This window comes from Cebidichthys violaceus, unplaced genomic scaffold (assembly GCF_023349555.1).
Source record: "Cebidichthys violaceus isolate CVI_PGR_0920_01 unplaced genomic scaffold, fCebVio1.0.p SCAF_101, whole genome shotgun sequence".
Taxonomy (NCBI): domain Eukaryota; kingdom Metazoa; phylum Chordata; class Actinopteri; order Perciformes; family Stichaeidae; genus Cebidichthys; species Cebidichthys violaceus.
In genome coordinates, this window is record NW_027176265.1 from 91365 (window position 1) to 113552 (window position 22188).

The 22188-nt window shown below is 40.6% G+C and overlaps 1 protein-coding gene across 1 annotated transcript; it reads right to left on the reverse strand.

Moving 5' to 3' along the window:
* Positions 1–19120: 19120 nt before the first annotated feature.
* On the reverse strand, positions 19121–21138 carry fam43a (family with sequence similarity 43 member A). Its single transcript, XM_068729171.1, has 2 exons — positions 21075–21138; positions 19121–20954 (listed from the first exon to the last, which is right to left on the reverse strand). The coding sequence occupies exon 2, from the start codon at positions 20919–20921 to the stop codon at positions 19881–19883; it is 1041 nt and encodes a 346-aa protein (XP_068585272.1). The 5' UTR covers positions 20922–20954; positions 21075–21138; the 3' UTR covers positions 19121–19880.
* Positions 21139–22188: the final 1050 nt, after the last annotated feature.

The following is a 22188-nucleotide window of genomic DNA, read 5'->3' on the forward strand; positions in this document are numbered from 1 at the left end:
CACGCACACGCGTGCATGCACCAAGATACCAATACACAGTCCGATTGGGCTTCTTTATCTACACTAGACAGCAGCAAATGTGTGGGAGATGACAAATGAACTGAGGCATAAAATGAAGAAGAAAAAGAGAGGTAGCAGATGACAGGGCAGGGGAAGTTGAAAACACACACACTTACTCACTTAAAACACATATATTCAAAACCTCTGTCCTGCTTCCTGTTTACAGCGATGTGATGGCTATTTTTGTCCACTGGATGTATGAAGAGAGGCCTTCAACTTAACAATAGTGTGAAGTTAAGAGAGCTTTCATTTAGTATGACTGCACCCTTAGCACAGTCAAACACAACAGTCATTTATTGCATCTTCATGTATTTCCGGTTTGTTATTGCAATTCATTCATCTCAACCACTCTTGTTTTCAATCACTTGATTTGATGGTTCTTACAATTTCCTAATAATTTCGTAGAAAGGAACTGAGCAGGTCATCTTAACATGCAAACTCTTAAAATCTCGTCTACAATTTAAAAAAATAAAGTTTCCAATAATAATTTTATATTTATTTATTTATATAAATATTAAGTACAACCAAAACTGACATTTTGGGAAATACACTTATTTGCTTTTTTGTCAAGAGTTAGTTGAGTAGATTGATACCACTGTTATGTTTTTATGGTAGATATGATAGCTTAGCTAAGACTGGAAGCAGGGAGAAACAGCTAGCCTGGCCGTCTGAAAGAGTCTAAGAACAGACGACAATCTGAGTCACAATGTCTCTCTCACTTGTGCATATTGCTGCTCATCCCATCTCTCTGTCCCTCTCCTCAGCCTGTGGGTCAATATTCCCACAGGCCCCTTCATTTGCCCTTTTCCATCCATCCATCACATACCCTCAGACTTTCCCTCCCTTCCTCATTACCTGACTGCCCACCCATCTACACACCTGTTCCCACTTCCCTCATCTGCTCAGCTGCTCTGCCTGGCCTTCCCCACCCACCCCCTCAACTGCATCTCATTCCCTCATCAGCCGCTCAGCAGCCCATCCTTTGTTCCCCTATCAGTTCACCAAGTTGCATTGTGCTTATCTGTTGCCTATTACCTGTCCACCTGTTACCTGCCTGGCAGGCCAACTACTTAATTTGGACTCTTGCCTTTTGTAAGATATATTTTCACCAATAAATCACAGAGGGAATCCTGCTGCTGCCTCAACTGTCAACATTTAGGTCTAATCCCTGTTTCTGTATTCACCGAACTGTGACAACCACCACCAGTAACTAAACATTTGGTCATTTTTTACAATTCACTTTTTGTACAAACGAATGTGATATCCTATATTAATAAGTGAGCTTTAGATGTGCTGGTAGGTGGAATTTATTGGAAGTTCTTGGAAAGAAACAGACTAGCTATTTCCTCCTGTTGCTATTCTTTGTGCTCAGCTAAAGTATCTGGCATCTCGCAGTACCTTCATATATATCATGTAGACATGGAAGTGAATAATATGTCCCAAAAATCTCTTGTTAGTTTTTGTAGTCATTACGATTTTTTTTAAGATGCATGGTGGTATTTTCCATCAAATTTGTACCAAAGCACAGTTCTGCCCAGAATTTTCTGAAAATGTATTTTCACTTTATATTTGGGGGGGTCAAATGTGACGCGAGAGGTTGTTGAGCGCAGGTCACTAAATTAAGGAAAACACTTCAGTGCAGAGGTCTGGCCCCACTGCCATCTGCCATGACGCCTGTTTATCCATCACACTTCCTGTGTGTGTATGCTGGACAGCTTGTGTGTGTGTGTGTGTGTGTGTGTGTGTGTGTGTGTGTGTGTGTGTGTGTGTGTGTGTGTTTATTTTTGTGCATGTCTGTCCATTTTTTATTTAAAGCTTTGTGTGTTTGTGAACATGTTGCCTTGTCTCTGCTCCCCCTTTCTGCATCTGTTCTATCCATCTCAATCACACACTCAAACACACGTATGTGTGAATACAGCATGCAGACACATACACACGCACACACACGTTACAACTGATAAATCGCAGCTTTGTGAATGTGTTAGTTTAGACCCAGGAGGCTGCAGTGTTCAAACATCTCTGTTAGAGAATATCTGAGAGGACAAACAATCGGGATGACACACTCACACACACACACACACACACACACACACACACACACTCTGAGAAACGGATGTACTTTTAAAGCTACCTGAGAAAGACAAGAAAAACAACCTGCTGCATCAACTGAAGGTGTAGAATACAAAACAAGGCTCACACACATACAAATGCCGCACAGTGCACACATACAGACAATACAAGTGTTGTATATCCAATTACATGATTCTACTCACAGATATCTATCTATCTGAGGTACTTTATTTAAATCCGGATATTAAGCAATATGAGAATTCTGACATTGAGGGTGAAAGTGTAATACCTCTTTTCAGGCCAACAAACTTGGGATACTGGCTTCATTGCCTTTCTCCCAAACACAGGTGCTCAATGTTGCTGGTAGGGGGAGCTTACACATTTCTATATACTACCTGCAGGATAATTATAATTTACGATAGAATTATGGGATAACTATAACCTTATGCTGTAGTTTTCCCGACCATGAATCCTAATCTTTTTAATCTTAAACACACGTGAAAATATGCAGGTTGTTGCTACTAAATAATGTTGCCAGATAACAAAAAATCATTCTATAAACATGCACTTCACCCTAACTGTCTGCTGTGTTCTCTCCCTTTTGTAGACATTGCAGCAACCTCTTGGGGCGGCTGTTGCTCAGGAGGGTTTTCTATTGACCACAGGCTTGTTGAAGTGACCTAGAGCAGGACACTGAAACCCAAAATGTTCCCGATGGTTGGTGGCTTCCATGGTACCTCTGCCTAGGAGACCTGGGTCTAGTGTGCACGACAATGACCACGGATCATGGATGAGTCCATGCACATTTGCCTCCTCGTGTGAAACACTGGGCTATTTAAGTGAAAGTGGAGACACAGCCAGAGAAAGCACCAGGGGAATCACCCTCACACTCACACAATCTTTATTAAGCCCCTCCAACCACAACCCCCACCCCTCGTTCTTTTCCCACACAGCAGCCAGAAAAGGCAGAAGCTCAGTGACAGGCTGCTTCGGATATCCTGTGTTGGGTATCTATTTTTAACCACACACTTGTGTATTGGGCAGAGCGCTGAGCTCTGGCTTTTGCAACACAAATGCTCTAAACCATGTTTCCCATCTAGACACAGATATAAGAGAGTTTCTGTCATTTGGGCAGACAAGGCGGCCTATGCACATCAACAATGAGCCGTGCTGAAGACACTCAGCATGACACACATGCAAAACAAACACATTCTCACACACATTCTTTCTCTCGCCCTGTAGATGTGTGTGTGAATACGCCTGTCCATATTCTTTCTCTCCAAAACACACGAACAAAATGAACGCACTAAGCAGTGTGCATACAAGGCTTAGAATATTTAGTTTTTGGACCGAAGCTGCTGATTTCAAATTTATTTTAATTTGACCGTTCAGAAAATCATTTAAATTGAACTGTTACACAATGTTCTTTAATAATAATGATTAGTAAATTTGTTCAACAACACACACCAACAGTTTAGAAATCCATTATATGAGTATAAACAAAGTACAGACGGGAGCACAAGCATGAATAATACATGCATACAGACATACACACACGCACAAGCACGCTTTGACACTTCATTCCTCAGACCCAAAAGTGTTTATTAAAGGTGTGATAAGTGACACCAAACCAGCGACGGCAGCCAAAACCTTTGCTCTCAGGGGAGGACGCCCTCATAGCTGAGCGGAATCTCACCCCACCAGGTTGCTGTTGTTGGTGCTGCAGCTGTTTTTAATTGTCTTATTCATATGCAATACGTGACATAGTTCTTCTGACCTACTTTTACCTCCAGTATTTTCTCATTTCATACATCTCTGACTCTCATTCATCTTTCTCTCTCTCTCTCTCTCTCTCTCTCTCTCTCTCTCTCTCTCTCTCTCTCTCTCTCTCTCTTAGGTTAGGTGAATGGGGAAAGGTGGAGAGAATAGAATGTGAGGAATCTGGCAAGCGACTAAAGCTATGCATTATGATTAAGGACATTCGTTGAAAACCTAATCAAGGTCATGCCATTTCTGTGTTTTGGCGGGGTAAATCTCAAGGGAGTTGCCCTGATAGCTTGTGATCTACCCGCTGCAGATGTTCTCAATTGGAAAACAGCAGAGCACCACTGTGGTGGAGTTCGCATGGATAATAGTTCAATCTGTTTCACTTGTGTTGATGCACCACAGCCGTTTTCAGCTAAATGCTAGTGTTTTGCTAATGGAGCTTGACATGCGAAATGTCTGTTTTTGTCAGCAAGTGTCACTTTTAAACTCCCGTGCTGGTGGATATTCTTTTTTCCCAATTTGCTAATTAAATATAATTATCAGCCACATCATTGGATATTTGGCTGAAGAAGAATCAACAGTAATGATTTTTGATGGAATTCTCCTAGCTCTACAATGTATCGATTATATAGATATAGGATTATACACTCATTGGTTTGATTTGAAGCCTCATGTCTACCATCTTTCCTGTTGCACGTTAGAGAGGCTCATGTGTTCCATGTTGAGTCTCACTTTACCTGAAGGAGCATTACATTTATCTGCTCCACAGAAAGGTCAGAGGTCCATCTGTGTGTGTGAATGAGCATTAAATTAGATCCTGGTTATATGACAGCCCCTGCCATCAGTGTATGAATCGGTGTCTGAGTGGTTGAAAATTGGCTTGTAGTGTAAAGGGCTGTGAGTGGTCTGTAGACCAAAGGCACTACATAGATGCTACATAAGTTTATTTACCATTTACCATTCCATACTTAAAACAAAGATTTGTTTGGAAAACTACTGTAAATCAAATTTGGTATGCTCTCAAACAACTGATAGTATATGCAATATTCACAGACAAGAACATAGTAGTGATGTCAAACAACTTTGACAGAAATTTCACCAGAAGCCAACTGCAATAAATGCTAAATTAAAACATATCGTAATATAATAATAATAATAATAATAATTTCCCACTTTTTACCCCTATTGTTTCTGTGCAGATGTTGCATTTTCCAGTGAAAGGTGAGATCACAGTAAGGAAAACCAAACAGAAACCAAAGCCAATTGTCACAGAGAAAGTGATTTTCCACCACGTTTTTATTTTTCACATGTTGCAATCAAGCTTGAAGCACACTTGCATTACACTTGGCAACTGCTGCACTTTCAAGTTTGGCAATGATGAATTCACATAAACAGACTTCTACACAAGCATTCTGTTCTCTTTCGGTTGACCTCTCCTTGCTTCAGAGGGTGACAACATGCAGGAAGTTGCAGCTTTAAGAAACCTCACAGCTTCACAATTATAGTGCACCTTTTTGGGCTTTGTGAACCCCACCAATCTGCATAGATATTCTATATTTTTTGTCTGTGACTCTAGTTTTTCATTGTCATTTTGAATGATTTACTCATATCAACTTTCAGCATTGTTGTTCTGGACCCTGGGAATAAATGATTGTGCCCATCTCCCACTCTACAACATTGTAAGATAATGACATTGTATGAATGCAATCAGTGTTTGACTGCTTCCTTACAGAAAAATTATATACTCTTCATATCTGTATGGATTTCTGTAAAATAACTAAACAGAGACTCTCAGGAGAAGAGGCTGTCTGATCCCTTAACTTGAATTTCTCTGTGGATCAGACTCTGACTGTCTTTTGCTCCTTATCCCCTCCGGTCTCAACCTCTCCCTCCTCCCTCTCTTTGAACTACGCTCTCATTTTTTTCCCTTTCATCTCCCTTTCTCTCAAGCGATTGGAGGCATGCCAAAGTCTTCAGAGAGGCTAGATATGAGCGGTGTTGCATTCCTGTCTGCTCTGGTGTGTCGAGGTGGACAGGTTTGACAGGTGGGTAGAGGCACGTGACTCTTCTGGTGACAGATGGGAACAAGATCCAGAAGAATCCACCTCTGCCCCCACAACCTCCAGCCCCAGCCTCATCTCACTGGAGGATTTCAGTTTCTCAGGCTTTCTGTTTCTTATGCACCCTGAGCATACATGGTCATAGCACAGTTTAGCCGTGCCATGGTTTAATATTAAGCCTTTAGTGAGAGGGATGACAAGAAATGAAGGAGAGAAAGATCCCTGGCTGGACTCAAACTTGCAGGTTCATGGTAACCGTCTCATCCAAAGCCCTTCAATGTGCTTTTTCTAAATAATTGACCCTAACATTAATCAAGTGCATTGAGTGTCCTAAACATCACCATAAAAACATGAATCATTTCTTAGTTGCCAAGAGGTAACGTTTTAACATTTGCAATATATTGACACATTTTGCAGAACCCTTCAACATGAACATTTTATGTTGGCAATGAACACTTTGCACAGATGTTCAATACAAACTTTATTTTACTACACAAAAACATAATATAATTGGGGTTACATTTACTTCTAAATATGCAGTATTTGCTACTGAAAATGACTTCTGTATGAACACAATAGGAGACAGGGTTGATACAAACTACAGTATTGTATAGTGATACTTAGTTTTTTGGGGAAAAAGAAATCACCCAAAATGCAAGTTGTTTATAAATTTGGTTTATGCTAGCTTCATTTAAAAAAGCAAGCCCCTAAACACACACAAAGCTATGTCCCTTTCACCCTTGGGTTGTGAAGTATGCACACACACACACACACACACACACACACACACACACACACACACACACACACACACACAGGGTTGTTTAGTGTACAATCCCATTTAATCACAAGAATCCTGACTGGGTGCATTCCTGTCGCACAGAGTTAGTACAATTTGCTTATTAGAGCAAACAATGGTATCTGTCAATTTCATTTTCATAAGCTGAAAGATTATAGAGCGATGTGCTTATCCTCTGTATCCAGTCCAGTGCACTGCATTTCCTCTGTTTTCCCACGTCTGATAGGCACCATGTTGTATGTGAGTTTAGCAAACTGACTATCAGGTGGATTCAAACCCTGCTGATCTTTCCCATCAAGCAGAGCTGGACCCGTTTTATACAGTAAACTCTTTCCCTATACATGCAACGGAAAAGGTTGTATGCAATTTAAAATAGTTTAGTGTAAAAGCCCAGAGGGTTCTTGTTAATGTTCCAAGGCCACCATGGTGCCGAATTTCATATTGAAGAACGCCCTCTCAGGTGTTATTGCTATTGTATTCAAAGAGAAGCCCACGTTCAGACCTGCTGACTCCAATTTTAATAAGCTGCTGCACCTGAAAGTCTGCATTGCTGTGTCATTGACTACATGCTGATTCAGAGTGTAGCAAACCCTATGACAACAGTACTCCTGAGAAATGATTACAGTAATGATACATGTGCAAAAATTGTAATAATATAAGCAGTTGAAAATGCACTGAAGTGATAACATATTTACAAACATGGGCACTCATATTCGCCAAATATCAAGTGCACACATGTTGTCCATTTTTTCTGCAAACCCTTAAAAAGCATAAAACACACACATGTACATGTACATTATATGCATGTAGGTGAATGAATGCAAGCTATATTCATGAGTGAACATTTGCTGCAGGGCCTGGATTTAGCACATGCACCTGCATGGTATTTGATTGTTTTTCGCTCAAAAGTATTTGCATGTGCATGAAAATAATTTGGAGAGCTTGTTTGTCCAGTGTGTCAGATTCTTTATATGTGTGTTTGCAGGTGGAGGAAAGAGGGGGCAGCTTGCAGCAGGGGACCGGAGAATTAAATGAAGGAAACGGGAAGGAAATGACGAAGGCTTGCTCTCTGAAACCGCAAAACTGCCACTCTCCCTTTGTCGTCCTTTATGGAAACTTGGACGCACACACACACACACACACACACACACACACACACACACACACACACACACAGAGACTGTTGTTGTTGTGACTGTGATGAAAACTCGGGTACACAGGATCTGAGACACAGGATGGTAAACAATGAACTTGGAGAATAGAGAGAAAGAAAGAGGGGGAAGAAAAAAGACATGGGTTAGGTAGACAAACTCTAAGTGGAAGAGAAATAAGGAAAGATGTGGGCAAAATAAGATGGGGGAAAGCTATTTAAAAAATAAAATACAAACCTGACTTGAATGCACTGCAAAAGTTAAATGGCAACTGTTCGATATTTATATCATACAATCTTACTTTACATTCACAATAGTTGTATTACTTTCTAAGCAAAAACCTCCAAACAGCTGATAGATTTTTTTTTCTTTCTCATTTTGTCAAAGTCAGCGTCCCATTTTTCATATTTCTGTCATCTATTTTTGACATTAAGCTCTGTAAAGAGACATTTTTGAGTAAGAGCAGGTAAATCATGCACAAATAAAATCATTATTGCAAATTTGTTGCCTGAGCAGTGGCCAACTTGAGAGCAAGGCAGCATAGGAAGCCAGTACTTCCACACTAATCACTGATCACTGATAACCTACAAGGGCAGCGAGCTGGCGTGGCGACACAAACATTGCTGTCGCTGCCACGACACAACAGGCCTGGATCAAAACGAACCAGGAGATGTTTGTTTATTTTAACGGATGCCACATCAGCAGCATTAGCAGCTGAAATGTAAACCACAGAAAAGATACATTGATTTAAGTATATTTCTCTTTAACATTTAGGAGCTCAGGGACAAACATGGTACATCTGCAGGGGCCCGACACAAAAACAACAAGGGACCGTCAAAGGAGGGTCAAGGGTCACTGCAAGAATGTCATTGGCATGTTCGTTATCACATATTTTCACACAAATGCGCATGAGTCAGTGTGTGTGAGCGGAATCAGACACACTCACACACACACAGAAATCTGTGTCTCATCTTTCAGCTCAACAATGTTGTTTTGATTTAGTTCGCCTGTTCTGTGAAACAATGGCATCCAGAATGAGTTTTCATCATTCCTGTAACAGAAAAACAAAGACATCTTGTTTTAGTTTGTGTATGTGTGTGTTTTGAGGGAAATGTATGCATGTGTGTGTGTGTGTGTGTGTGTGTGTGTGTGTGTGTGTGTGTGTGTGTGTGTGTGTGTGTGTGTGTGTGTGTGTGTGTGTGTGTGTGTGTCCATTCCTGTGGTTCTTATGTTTCTGTGTTGGTGCTCTGTGTAGGCAAACACTCATTTGTCCAGTATACATGTTTGCTTTTATGTTTCCTTGAGTGAGACTGTGTGTGTGTGTGTGTGTGTGTGTGTGTGTGTGTGTGTGTGTGTGTGTGTGTGTGTGTGTGTGTGTGTGTGTGTGTGTGTGTGTGTGTGTGTGTTTTAGGATCTAATGCTTTTAATCATGTGGGCGTGGCACCAATACAGAACGTTACATTCTATAATATAATAACATTACACTTTGTGCCACGTGGATATTTAGCACCAGATAAAAACCAGAGACAGATCAAACAAAGGCAACTAAAGGCATTTTGATTGAGCCAACTAATAAAAACTGACATGCTATGAGAGAGATTCCCAGTGATAGCTGATGAGTTTGCGATCTAATGCACTAACATAAATCTCTTAATTGATCATGTTTTTATAAAGACAAATCTGTTTTCTGCTACTAGTTCTTACAACACAAAGTCCACTCGTTTCAGAAAAAGTTGTTGGTCTAAGCACACAGTTTAAAGTAACTCTTTCACAGGAAAAATCCCCTGGTGAACAGGAAGTGATGTGTTTTATGTTCTTGGCAGCAGCAGCAGGGGATAAAATGAAAAGAAAAAAACACTTTGTAGGGACATGACATGCAATAACAACCTTGACTGAACTCAAACTTCTGTAAAGTAACTGAGTAGAATCTATAAAATCTATAACTAGCAGCAAGAAACACCAATCAAAGATGACCATCATATGCTGTCATTTTAAAGTTCAGCTTCAGGTAAGCCAGGCAACAAAGTGGGCATAGCAACAGCCAAGGGCACTGTGCATTTCCTAGATGGTGTGCTGCTCATTAGGCCTGATGACATGCTAATTCCATGGAGACAGCGTTGAAGGGGGGCTGAGATTACAGCTTGGCAGTGGCAGTCCAGCAAGGTTGCTCTGTTGTTTCCCGGAGCTCATGGCCTGTGTCTTAAGAGGCTTTAAAAGGCTTGGAAGAGATGAGCTGCCATCTGGCTAAGTCCCGAACAGGCAGTCACACATGGTTGGGAGAAGGTTGACGCCGCTGATGTGGTGTAATGCAGCACAGAGCTGCTGGTGACTGAAAACACAACTTCTGTTTCCTGAGAAAAAATTGTGATCTTTAAATATGCAAATGAAATACCTTTGTTTTTTTCTCCTTGTTGTTAGATTCACATGTGCACATCACATATTATGTTTGAACTATAATATAAATCATTTTTGTATGTGTTAAAGAACTTACATGAGTAAAGAAATAACAAGTCAGTCTTGTCACCTTCAGAATATTATTCTTTTATTTTTTGTTGTTTTAGCTGTGCAGCCTTAGCTTGTTCCAACAATAATTCAAGTTACATGATCTGAAATACTACACAGAGCAGAGAGCTCTCAGAGAGTAATACAATGTAACTACATATTTTATTTGTTTTCCTACAAAATGTTCTCTTTCAATACAGTATCCGCTTGCAGCGACTTAAATGCTATTAAACTTTTATATGTATTTGTTTTTAGCCATCACATCACTTGGCTATAGGAAAAGATTGCGGTCTTAGTTGAACAATCAAAAAAGTCATGAAGCACAGGACAGGACATGTTTACTGTATTGACATTAACTCAAACCACAATGTTTCTTTGTCCTTAACCCCAGAGTGCTTTTGTTGCCTATAAAAACAATTTCTGCAGACAGGCAAATATCAGACAGGCAAATATCAGCAAGATATGTGTTGTGTTTTCTAAACTGGATTTAAAAGATGCTACATTACAATAGTATTAGTATAATTGAATATTAAGCAGGAGCAGTAAACTCGCTATGTTGCAACATCTGTTTTGTGTACCTCACCTGTGATTTGTTTTTGAAGCATGGTTGAAGGTGTCAACATTTTCACACACCACATCAGTGTCAAGTACGGTATGAACCTGTAGGGAGGGAACATGCTGGCACTCAGCCTTCACCATACCAGTCTGCTCAGGTCTGTCACAGCCCTACATGCTTCACAAACAGCTTACTTTGTCTTCTGTTTAAGCAGTGAAAATAAATGCTCTTTTTAAAATATTTAAACATCTATTCAAGCTACCGCAACACTGTCAGTCAGTCATGCAGACTCTGAGGAGATCAATCAGACTCCTTCAGTACCTCAAGGAGATGTAGTCTGATCGCTTGATTTTTTTTTTAGTCCAAACTGTCTTTAAAACCAACATCAGAGACAACACTACAGTGAAACACTATCAGCTGAGATTCAATCACCTACAGCAAGTTTTTACACTTGTGTGGTTTTCATTTTTATATGATTCTAAGAATTGGTTCCTAGACAGAGCAACAACTGATACACATTGCTAAGAATTTTATGAACAAAAAAACCTGTTTTGTTTACCTGTCCCTTCCAGGGAGACACATGGTTTGGACTGTCTGCCTGGAGCGGAGACACACAGATACGCAGTATAGTGAACGCTGCTTTGCTCCTCACAGGCAGTTTCTTCGGATGCTCAGTTCTGAAACCTCCTGATCAAGGTGAAGAGGTCAAGCCTGGGTATCATCAGCATAAACAATATGAGGTTGTGATGTCAAACTTAAAAAGCAAGCATTCGGAAAGCAGCCATGAGCAAGGCATTCAGCCCCCAGAAGAGATGCTCTTCTCTCAAGCTCTCAAAGTCACGTAGTTTAAAGAATTTTTGGTTTTAAGAAGAAAATACTTATTGTATAAAATGTCCGATACATCAGGAATGATGCACTTACACAGTACCAGACCTAATATGCATTTTATATAATATCTAAACATATATAATCCAACAGCCTACAATATCCAAAATGGCCGTAAAGTTGAATCAAAAAGAGTTTAAACAAAAGCGTAACATTATAATGGTCATGAAGGATTTATTGCATGACTGCTATGTGAGACTGTATTGGTTTTAGCTTGGTGTACCTATTAAACCTGTAAATGAGTGAAATTGGACATAAAGTATTTATCAAATTTGACAACTTGCCCACCCAACACAGTGAATGGACCTGAAGTGGTAAACTACACTATTTTGCTATTCCATGCAGAGAAACAAGGCATATAAATTGTTTTGAAATTAAATGTGTTGTATTTGCTACATACAACACACATTTTTGTTCCAAAGTTACGCTCCGTAAAGAAGACACATGCAGAGTAGCTGCAAGTCCAAGCGTTTGAGCATCGTTTGTGCCATTTGTGCATATATTAAGGATATTGAATCAACTCAATTTTCATACTCAGTGTCTTCACTTTTCACGTTACTTCTAACCCATTGTGGGTCATTTCTGAGCTGAATGGAGTCAGCCTTTTCCTGCTGTTTTTTTGGTGAATAAACTTATTTTGTCACATTTTTTTTTACAACAGGCAAAAAAGTTCACGATCTACTGCAGGCTAGGAGAACAATCTCTTAAGCACAGTGTTACAACTAGTTTACCTATATAGACATAATAGTCTATGTTAGGTGAAAACTGTATAATATATACACACATTTGTGGTTTTCTGAAGAGAAGCAGCAGTTAAATAGCATGTAATTTCTCTTTTGACACTGTTATCTTGTCATCCTGTCCACTCTAAACATTTCACTAAACCAAAGTACTAATGTGTGTTGAGCTGGGGTGTCAGTAGGACACCTACGTATGGATGTCAACTGATGACATGCTGGCATGTAATGAATCGAACTCCGGCGGCCAGACTTGCACAGCTAACACAATGCCCTGCTCAGCATTGATCTAAATGTAATAGTCAGGACATATCTATCAGTGACAAGGTCTGTCTATTACAGGTCATGCGGCTCAATGGAAAATTTGAGATTTGATTAGTCTAATCAATGCCTCTGAGCGCTAGGAGTCTGTGTTCAATGCAAGAGGTTCTTCACTGATGTATAAAGTATTGACATCGAGGGATAATCTAAATCTCAAAACACAAAATACCCTCAGCACAAAGTGCATCATTTGGAGCTTGGATAATAAAAGGTAATGTGCATGTGTTGACATAACAGGCATTCAGAAAACCACAGCTAGCTGCAAAACATATAAACATAAATAAGGTATTTTATTTATAGCAGTAAACCTTTTCACTTTTTGGTGAAGGTTTTCTCAGATTGGGGAAATATTTGTACTTTGTTCCTTAGCTTCTGGTGCCTCAAATCCTCCTGTCAGCAGATAAAAGCACCTGCAAACTCTCATGCACAAACACATGCACACACAGAAACATGTACATCCTATGGGACATGCCTGAGAACTGAGGTATTGGACATTGCATCTGTTTCCTGTCTGTATTTGAAACCATAGATTTCACCATAGTTTCCTCATATGTGGACTGATCTGAAAAGTAGGCCACAGTATCTATTAAATAAAGTTGCTCAAAACCTGCCTTCCCTTTGCTCTTGCCACTGAACAATAAAAAGGGAAGGAAAGCGAGTGTTTTGGGGGCATGCATGTATCTCAAGTCTCTCCTTTTCACAAAACATGCTGATGGGTATCTTGTTGAAAACACACAAAAGACTCACAAATCCCATTTTGGATTCTGATATCTGCTCAGACAGCAAGTCTGTCCGAGGGTCACCCGTGATTTTTTTCTCTCCCCTCTGTTATTATTCCATTTCCTCCCTGTGAACGGAAAGACCGAAATAACCCTGCTGAAATCTATGGCTCTCCAGGGGCAAAGCTTTTGTGTCGGAGCAAGTGGAAAACAAGAGCAGCGGTGGCTGAATGGGACACTGCGATATCTAGAGTTTCAAGGCCTCATGGGGCTCGGCCCATAGACACAGACACGGCTCATTACATGAGCAGACTGTATGGAGACCAACCGAGAACTGTCTTGTGAGACACTCAGCATGTATGATTCACGGGGGGAATTGTATGCTGGACTCTGAATGTTGGCTGAGTGCACGGTGATGAAATATTCTGTAAGTACTTGCAACTGTGAACTGTGGAAGGAGAGGTGATGATCCAAGATGAGGAAAACTAAGGTTGAGTCCCATAAAACCTTTCCCCAATGTATCTGTTACGATTCTTGTTTCCTCCCTGATTTTCAGCCACGCTACCTATGATGCTAAGAATGTTGCTTGCTCCACCACTTTAATCTAAACTAAAATATCCCAACAACTTTAGGATGGATTGTCATCTTAGTGATGTTGATGATAACCTGTCGATTCACTTAGCATCACAGACAGGTCAAGGTTTTCACTTATCTTTCCAAATATCTCAATATCTACTGAACAGATTTTGAAAATATTTTTCTACAGAGATTCAAGGTCCCCAGAAGATGAATCCTGTTGATTTTGGTGATCTCTTTACATTTCCTTTAGCGCCACCATGAGGTTGACATTTGTGGTTTTCTGAGTAATGATGTATTGTCGTGGAATTTGGTTCAGGTATTCATGTCCTCTTCTGGATATGTTTAATAACTTAGCTTTTTTCCTGACTTTTCATCTTGTGACGTCATCAGGTCCAATACTTTGATTTATGACCAAACATCCGCAAAACAAAGAGATCCCCATCAGCCTCATCTGCTTAGTGCTAAATAGAAAATGTTAGCATGCCAACATGCTAATCTATATTTGTTAACCCTTGTGCCTCATGCTCTGTGTTAATTCATATGGCAAACATTTTGGGGAAGGGAGTGAGTTTTTTTTTTTTTACATTTTGGAAGTTCAACCAGCTCAACAACACTGTATTGATTACTAATCAATAGTTTATTAACGATTAATAATTGAATCCGTACACCTGTATCACAATATGTATGGTATTGCCAGATTCTGGCCAATGCCAGAACAAAATATAGAAATGCATCAAAATCTATTTTGTTGCTAATAATTGACATATCCCAGACAGTGAAAAAATCAAAAACTAGCATTTAGTACACAAAAATAAATATTGTATTGTGTTTCTTTGATAAAAATACAACAGTGGCATTATGTAAACAAATTGGACTGATATTGATTTAAAAAACTGAAGCGAAAGAGGAAAAATGTAAAGCATTTTTATTGCAGTTTTGGGAAACAGACATTTTATATACATAATAGCAATGTCATTAGAAGCATTTTAACCTGCTTGTGTTAGCATTTAGCTCAAAGCATGGCTGTGCCGGAAAACAGCCTCAAAGAGCTTCTAGCATGGCTGAAGACTCCTCTTCTTCATATTTATTTTTTCATCCAGGTTGTTCATTGTAAAACTTACATAACCCAACTTGACAGCCAATCACTGACGTCTATCTGAATGTTTTACAGACTGTCACTTTTAATGGATGCACTTTCTCAATAATTCATTAAAGCATGTCTGTCTTTGGCCGTTGATGCATCTGTTCTCCACTTCAGCCAGAACAGCACCTTAGAGGACGCAGCACGTGAAATGAAGACAGTTGGGCATGAAAATGACTAGTACCTACACACATAGTGGACTTGCATGCATAGACTCACACACACACAGAAGAAGTCCCGGAGGACAGCTGTCAGATTCAAGCTAATGAATGCTGAGGCTGGCACCATAATGGATTTTTTTCTGTCTGTCTGTCCGTCTGCCTTTCTCACATTCACAGCATCCTGGCAGAGTGGACTCTGACACTGACATTGTCTGACACTGTTTGCCCGTGAAACACGGGGTCAAAGTACATCATCAAAAATAGGCCAACAAAGTTCATCAAAGCTTCTCCTATATGGTCTGCTGCGTGTCTAATTCTGTGTTGCATGTAAAATGACCCCCTATGATCGTTTCTGTGGCTGAGGAACGTTTTAATTACACACCTTCATGCAACAAATAGTAGTGTTGCAATCAGCTCCTCCTCACCTGCCCCACGTTCTGACGTACTGTCTACCTAATGCATCTAATTATGATCTGAGGGCATGCTGGGGCATGTCGCTCTCTGCTACTATTCCTAGAGATTTGTTTTTTTATGTTTCCACAGTCAAGAAAAGGTCGCCATCCCTTAATGCTCTAATTCGATCCCTACTGACTGGTCCAAGTGCTGCTTGTGTAATCATATCTGGGCACACTAACTAACGGCTCTGGTGCCCTCCTCATGCATTATAGACGAACAGATTTTCTGGTGTAGTTGAAAATGAAGCTGTGTGGCACTGCGATGGTGCGGTACAGCCATGGCCCGCAGCTGCGTTCCACTCGCAGATAATTAGGGAACTCTGCTCTTCTGCTTCTATGTCAAACCAGGCAGCGACTGCCATTTATTCTTTGTTTGAAGATAGTTAGTGTGGTCAGAGCAGTTCTCTCATTGAATTCTAATGTGATTTATCTCGATATAGAGTTTTTTAAAGTTTTTTTAGGGCATCATGTACTTTATTTTTAATTTATTATACTTTTTTGACAGTTAGAGTTTCATGTTATTTTGCAGATTGAGATTTTTTATTCAAAACAGATGAATATTTAAAAATATGACCATTTAAAAACTGTTTATAAATTAGTTAAATTGCCTCCACGTTGATAGATCAATGTTACTAAAGTCATATAATAGTATAAATAATTATATAACACTCTGTAAGGGGCCATCGTGTAGATGGGTGTTTTCAGTTTTGATACTTTAATTTTTCTGTTAATAGTTTCATACATTTATTGAAGTAACATCTTGAATGGAGTACTGCTAAGTGACATTGTTTTAGTTGAATAAAGAATCTGAATCCTCCACTACTAGTTATTACTGTCACAGAATAGCATTAGGGCTGAAACCATTTGTCCATTAATCAATTAGTTGTTTGACAGAAAATGTATTGCAACTTCTTTGATGGTAGATTGATGTCTGGGTCTTTTTAATAGAAGAAAGGCTAAAAATGTCCAACTTTGTAATATTGAAGATTTGCTATTTTCCTTTGTAATAGTTAACTAACGATCTTTGGGTTTCATCCATCACAGAAAAAAATGAAAATGTTCCTGTCCATTCCCGGATGGCATGATTAATAACAGCAGTAAAGATGGCCAAGTATTAAAAACCACGGCATCACACTTGGCTTCTGTGAATGTGATGGCAATTTTCTTGTTGCGTAATGGAGCCTCTTTCCCTGTGACTCACACATGCTTGACAGTAGGTTAAGTAAACACCTGAGAATTTGCTTGAGGGGACAGCAAATGTGACAAGTGAATATGAAAAACATATTTTATTCTCTGTTATCAGCCAGAAACTGGGCTCTCTCTTTTGACAGCTTGAAACGTGCTCGACAACCACTTGTCCGCAAGAAACACTTCCAGTCATTTAATTGTGTGACTGGGCTGGCTGCACCTGTGCCTCATATGCAGGTAACCCAGGAAGACTGCGAGACCTCGATTGCTTTTGCAGAGAACAGAAAATGTAGGTCAGGGAGGAATATTGCATTTATCAGCTATAAAAGGCAGGAGTGACAGACAAATGGCCTTTTGCTTTGCATGTCTGTATGTTTATTAGGTAAGAGCACTGGCAGTCCACTAATTACATTGAGCTGGTCACATGCTGATGATGTAATGCTATCTTCACATTATAAGGAGAACTTCTGTGAGGCTGCAGCTGGAGCAGACAGGGCATCTCACCACATGAGGAAGAGAAACTGTGTGGGTTTCTGTTGCTATTTCAACTTACATGCACAATAACCATTTGACAAGCCACAAATACAGCAACAATGCAGTGTGTGTGTGTGTGTGTGTGTGTGTGTGTGTGTGTGTGTGTGTGTGTGTGTGTGTGTGTGTGTGTGTGTGTGTGTGTGTCCTCTGAAAGCACATCAATTCATAATGAGCTGCTGTGAAGCTTTTTATAGGACTCGCCAACCGCTGGCTGAAATACATTAACCTTCTGTCTGTGGATCTCATTCTAAATCCATGGTGGGAGTGTTTTTGCTTTCAGTGAATACCTCAGCATGGCCAATAGGATTGTGTCAGCTGGTGAAACACTGTCCGTGCAGATAACAATCCCCATAGCTACCTCCTCTGGTTTTCTCCCTGCCCATGTCTTATTCAGCCCTGTTAGTGTGCAGTGTCAGTGCTGCTGGTGTTAGTAGGAATATGCATGACTCTGGGGGAGAAACCCCGCACACTGTGGGCTTTGGGGTGCGGCTCACATAACACTAATGGCTTGCGTGCATCAATACATCAATATCTGTGTGTTCCATACTGCTCTGTCTGAATTACTGGCAAGAATTGTGTGGCACATAGGCCTGTTGCTGTGTGTGAAAAGGAAGTGACGGCGACAGGACCACATTTAGAGGAGCAAGAGAAGTGTTGCGCCTGCTAAGTCACATCCCTCGCAGACCACAGGTCACATGCGCTGGCATGAGAGGTGATTCTGTCTTTTTGCCACTGTGGGTGCACTGGCATATAACAGAAGGAAGTTACCTAATCCTTTACCAGTGTCACTTTCAATTATAAACTGAAATTTTAGTGAAGTCAAACTAACATGTGCCACTATGGAGTTATTCTGATTTGTGGGGCAAATGTGGATGAAATGTAGCCGCTGGTTCTGAATGTTGGACATTAGAGTATATAGAATCACAGCTCTTGTTTTTGCCCCTAAGAGATTCTCTGTAGTGAATGACGTAATTGCAAATAAAAAACAGTCGTATGCTGTTATAAGACCTCTGGTGCTTCAGCCGCCTTGTCATTAAAGGACCCATGTGATGTTCTAACGGCTTGTGACGTCCTCCTGTGCAGCCTGGCTTCCCTGAGGTCAGTCAGAAAGAATGGGCCTTCAGTACCGTAATTGAATAACTTCTACAGCCTGTTCCCTGAGAGCAATTTGGCGAAGGACACCGATCAAGCCAAGACTTAAAAATGAAATATATATCTACAAAAACACAGAAACTGCGGTGACAACACCAACAACACCTGTGTACTATACAGCTAAGAAATGTGGAGTCTCGTTCTGTTTCCCACTTCCGTGTGACTTATATCCAGCACTGCAATTCTGAGCCTCTCAAGGTAAATCCCCACTTATAATGAAGAGCACCAAAGGAAAACATTGCCTACTTGTTGTCCAACACAAATCTAGACACAAACGACTTCATATCATTTTCTTTTTTATTGATAATTAAATGAGGTTCACATAACAAACCACATTTTCTTTTAAAAAATAACATATTTATATTTTAAACATCTTACTTTACATCTTATTACATGGTGTTTTTCTTTTGCACAGCAAAGATAAGACATTTATGTTTCAGACAACATACCAACCAATATTATGTACATGTAGTCAACATAATACTTGAATGAATTCAACAAGAGTGCAAAATAAAGTAAATGAACAGGCTGTTGCAAAAGCGCCTTCACGGGAAAATTAAGGATGCCTGTTTAGACCCACTGAACCACTTAGGAAAAGAACAAAACGTGCTTTCAAACGGAATGTTTTTTGGATCATAATGAGCATCTTTCAACAGAAAAATGCAATTTTCAAGAGAGAGAAAAAAAGTTAGGTAAACAAGTTTGAGGATATAGCAAATCCTCTTAAATGAAGGAGATGGAATTAGTGCAGTGTGTCCTGCGGCGCACTGGGATTTTGTCGGTACAACCAGTCATATGTCATATCGACATGCACTTGTTTTTGGTGTTTACACATTCTTCAAATATAATTCAGTAGCCTAATTGCGTGCCCATGTGCGGTAATAGTCTCGGAACCTTCTTTATTTTCTGGATCCTGTCAATTAGTAGTGGAGGCACCAGATTACACAAACACTCTCCAACACAAGGCTGAAGACACGGAAATGTTTCTTGTGGAGACACAGTGGCTCAACAAAACAGAGGCACCAAGAAATGCTTAAAATGATTCAGGCAATTTCCTGCACCTTTACCTCCTCAAACCCGTTAGTGATTGGAGGGGGCTCCTGGCTGCTTTCTATGGAGGACTCGCTCCCCGTGCTCTCCCCAGATAGAAGTCTGGTGACTCTGAGGTCAGCTTTTAGTGTCTGCACATCGTTTCCTATGCTCATCTCTCCCAAATCGTTAATAATCTGAGACAACTCCTGTTTGCCGTTGTCGACACGATCCCCGTCCGTGTCCAGAATGTCCTCACACTCAAAGTGCATCGCTTTCTCCTCCTCCTCCTCCCCGACCAAGTCCTCTGTGATAGAGCCCAGTTTGGGCGCGCTCCGGCTGCGCTCCACCGGGGGTTTGTAGTAACATTGTCCGTTCAGCAGCTTCCTGATGGGGACCAATGGGATGGTTTGTTCCCCTATGAGCTGCTGCTGCTGGTGCCTGGCGTCGTCCCTCCGTTTTAGTCTTTTGAACTCAGCCAGGGCCGTGGCCGAGGTCTGGTACAGCAGCAGCGCCATGGCCTTTGCCTTCTCCGGCTTGGACACCAGCACTGCGTGGCAGCGCAGCATCACGGCTTTGTGCTTCATTTCGTGCCTGTAAACCCAGGCGAAGATCTTGGGTAGCCTCGGGTCCGCCACGCAGTAGGTTATCCGGTGCAGTAAGTACAAGTGTCCCGGTCTCCTGGCCTTGTCGTCCACATGCACCATCCGGATGCCCTGCGAGCTGATGGTCAGCCTCATCTTGGTGCCGTTCTTGCCCATTTCGCTTTTGCCCCAGATCTTGCTCACCGCCACGTCCGTGCAGCCGTCCCCTTTGGACTGGATGGTGGTGGCGTTCCCCAGGTAGAGCACCGTGTACGTGGGGTCCTCGCTGGTGATCTTCACCTTTTTCCTCTTGGACTTGAACATGCTGCCCACCCTGTTGAGTGCGCTCTCGGGGCAGGACTTGGCGAAAGAGGTGAGCGCAGAGTAGTTGAGGCTCACAGCATAGCCCTTCTGTTTGGACTGCCTGTCTTCCTCAATCAGGTCGAACTTATTCTTCTTCCAAGGTAGCATTTTATTGCTGTTTACAATCAACAGCAACAAAGTCTACGGAGAGAGAAAGAAATAAAAAAACTTTGTATTACTACTAAATCCTAGAGGTGTTTATGTTGCCCGTCAGGTCATTTATGCGCTACTCTCTGGGAACTGAACGCAAAAACACCGTACTTCATGTGTTCCTCCTCTGAAGCGCTCTTTTCCATTGTGGTGCCTTTCGATCTTTCTCTTTGCAGTTCTGAACACAGACTGCTGTTGTTGGACGAGCTTCGCGGAATATATTCAGGGAGAAACCATTTGAGTGAGAATGCAAGGGGGGCGGCGAAACCAAATGACAATAGACATGTAATGGTTTGTATTGATTCTGCTCATTGATACAAAAACCTCACGTTTACCCTCTGTTTTCCAAATGGCTGCAGCCTATTTTGTATACATGTAAATATATATATACAAGCGAAATATATTGATCAATTAATTAACGAATAGGCATTAGGTTACGAATTAGGCATATTCCCACCCCACCAAAATCAAGATTTAGACTTAGACACAAGTTAGGCTTAAGATATGTAGCTCATTTCCCTTCAATATATCTATTCAATATATCTATTTTAATTGGAATTTGAAGTGTGTTCTTTCCTCCTGAGATGACACCGACTCAATCTGCATCAACAATCGTTTCCCTTCTCACTTAAACGTAATTTTAAAAGCGAAAACACAAGCTGTGTATAATAGTCTATATAATATCAAGTTGCCAAATATTTACTTTGTATGTCTGCTCATCATTTTCGGTTATGTGGACGAATTTAGGAGTCATTCTGACACAGCTGTTTTATGCTGCCATCTTTTGGTTAACATCAGAAGTGCCTTTGTGTTCTCTCGTGTGACGAGGGAAGAGGAATTACTAGTTATTTTGCCATTACTAACTTTTAATTTGTGAACTTAATCTAATTTCAATCTACTTTAGTGCTATATCTATGAAGTCTGTATTTATGTGTATTTTATTGTAAAACTTGAGACGTGAGGAACAAATATTAGTAGTGCCCCATTTTCTTCAGGGCACATTTGATAGCTGGACAGACAAGTAGACCGTACCATAGCTACGACATTGTCAATGCTTACAATAAAGCAGATGTTATCCTAAGTGTTTAGTGGGTAATTATGCAGGAGTGGTATGACAATTAGTAACTACTAAACTAAGATATATCAATCAATATCTCCAAGTAGTTGAGGTCGGTTCGTCCGGATATGAGGTTCGATTGGTTTCTCCCACTTCCGGTTTCTACGA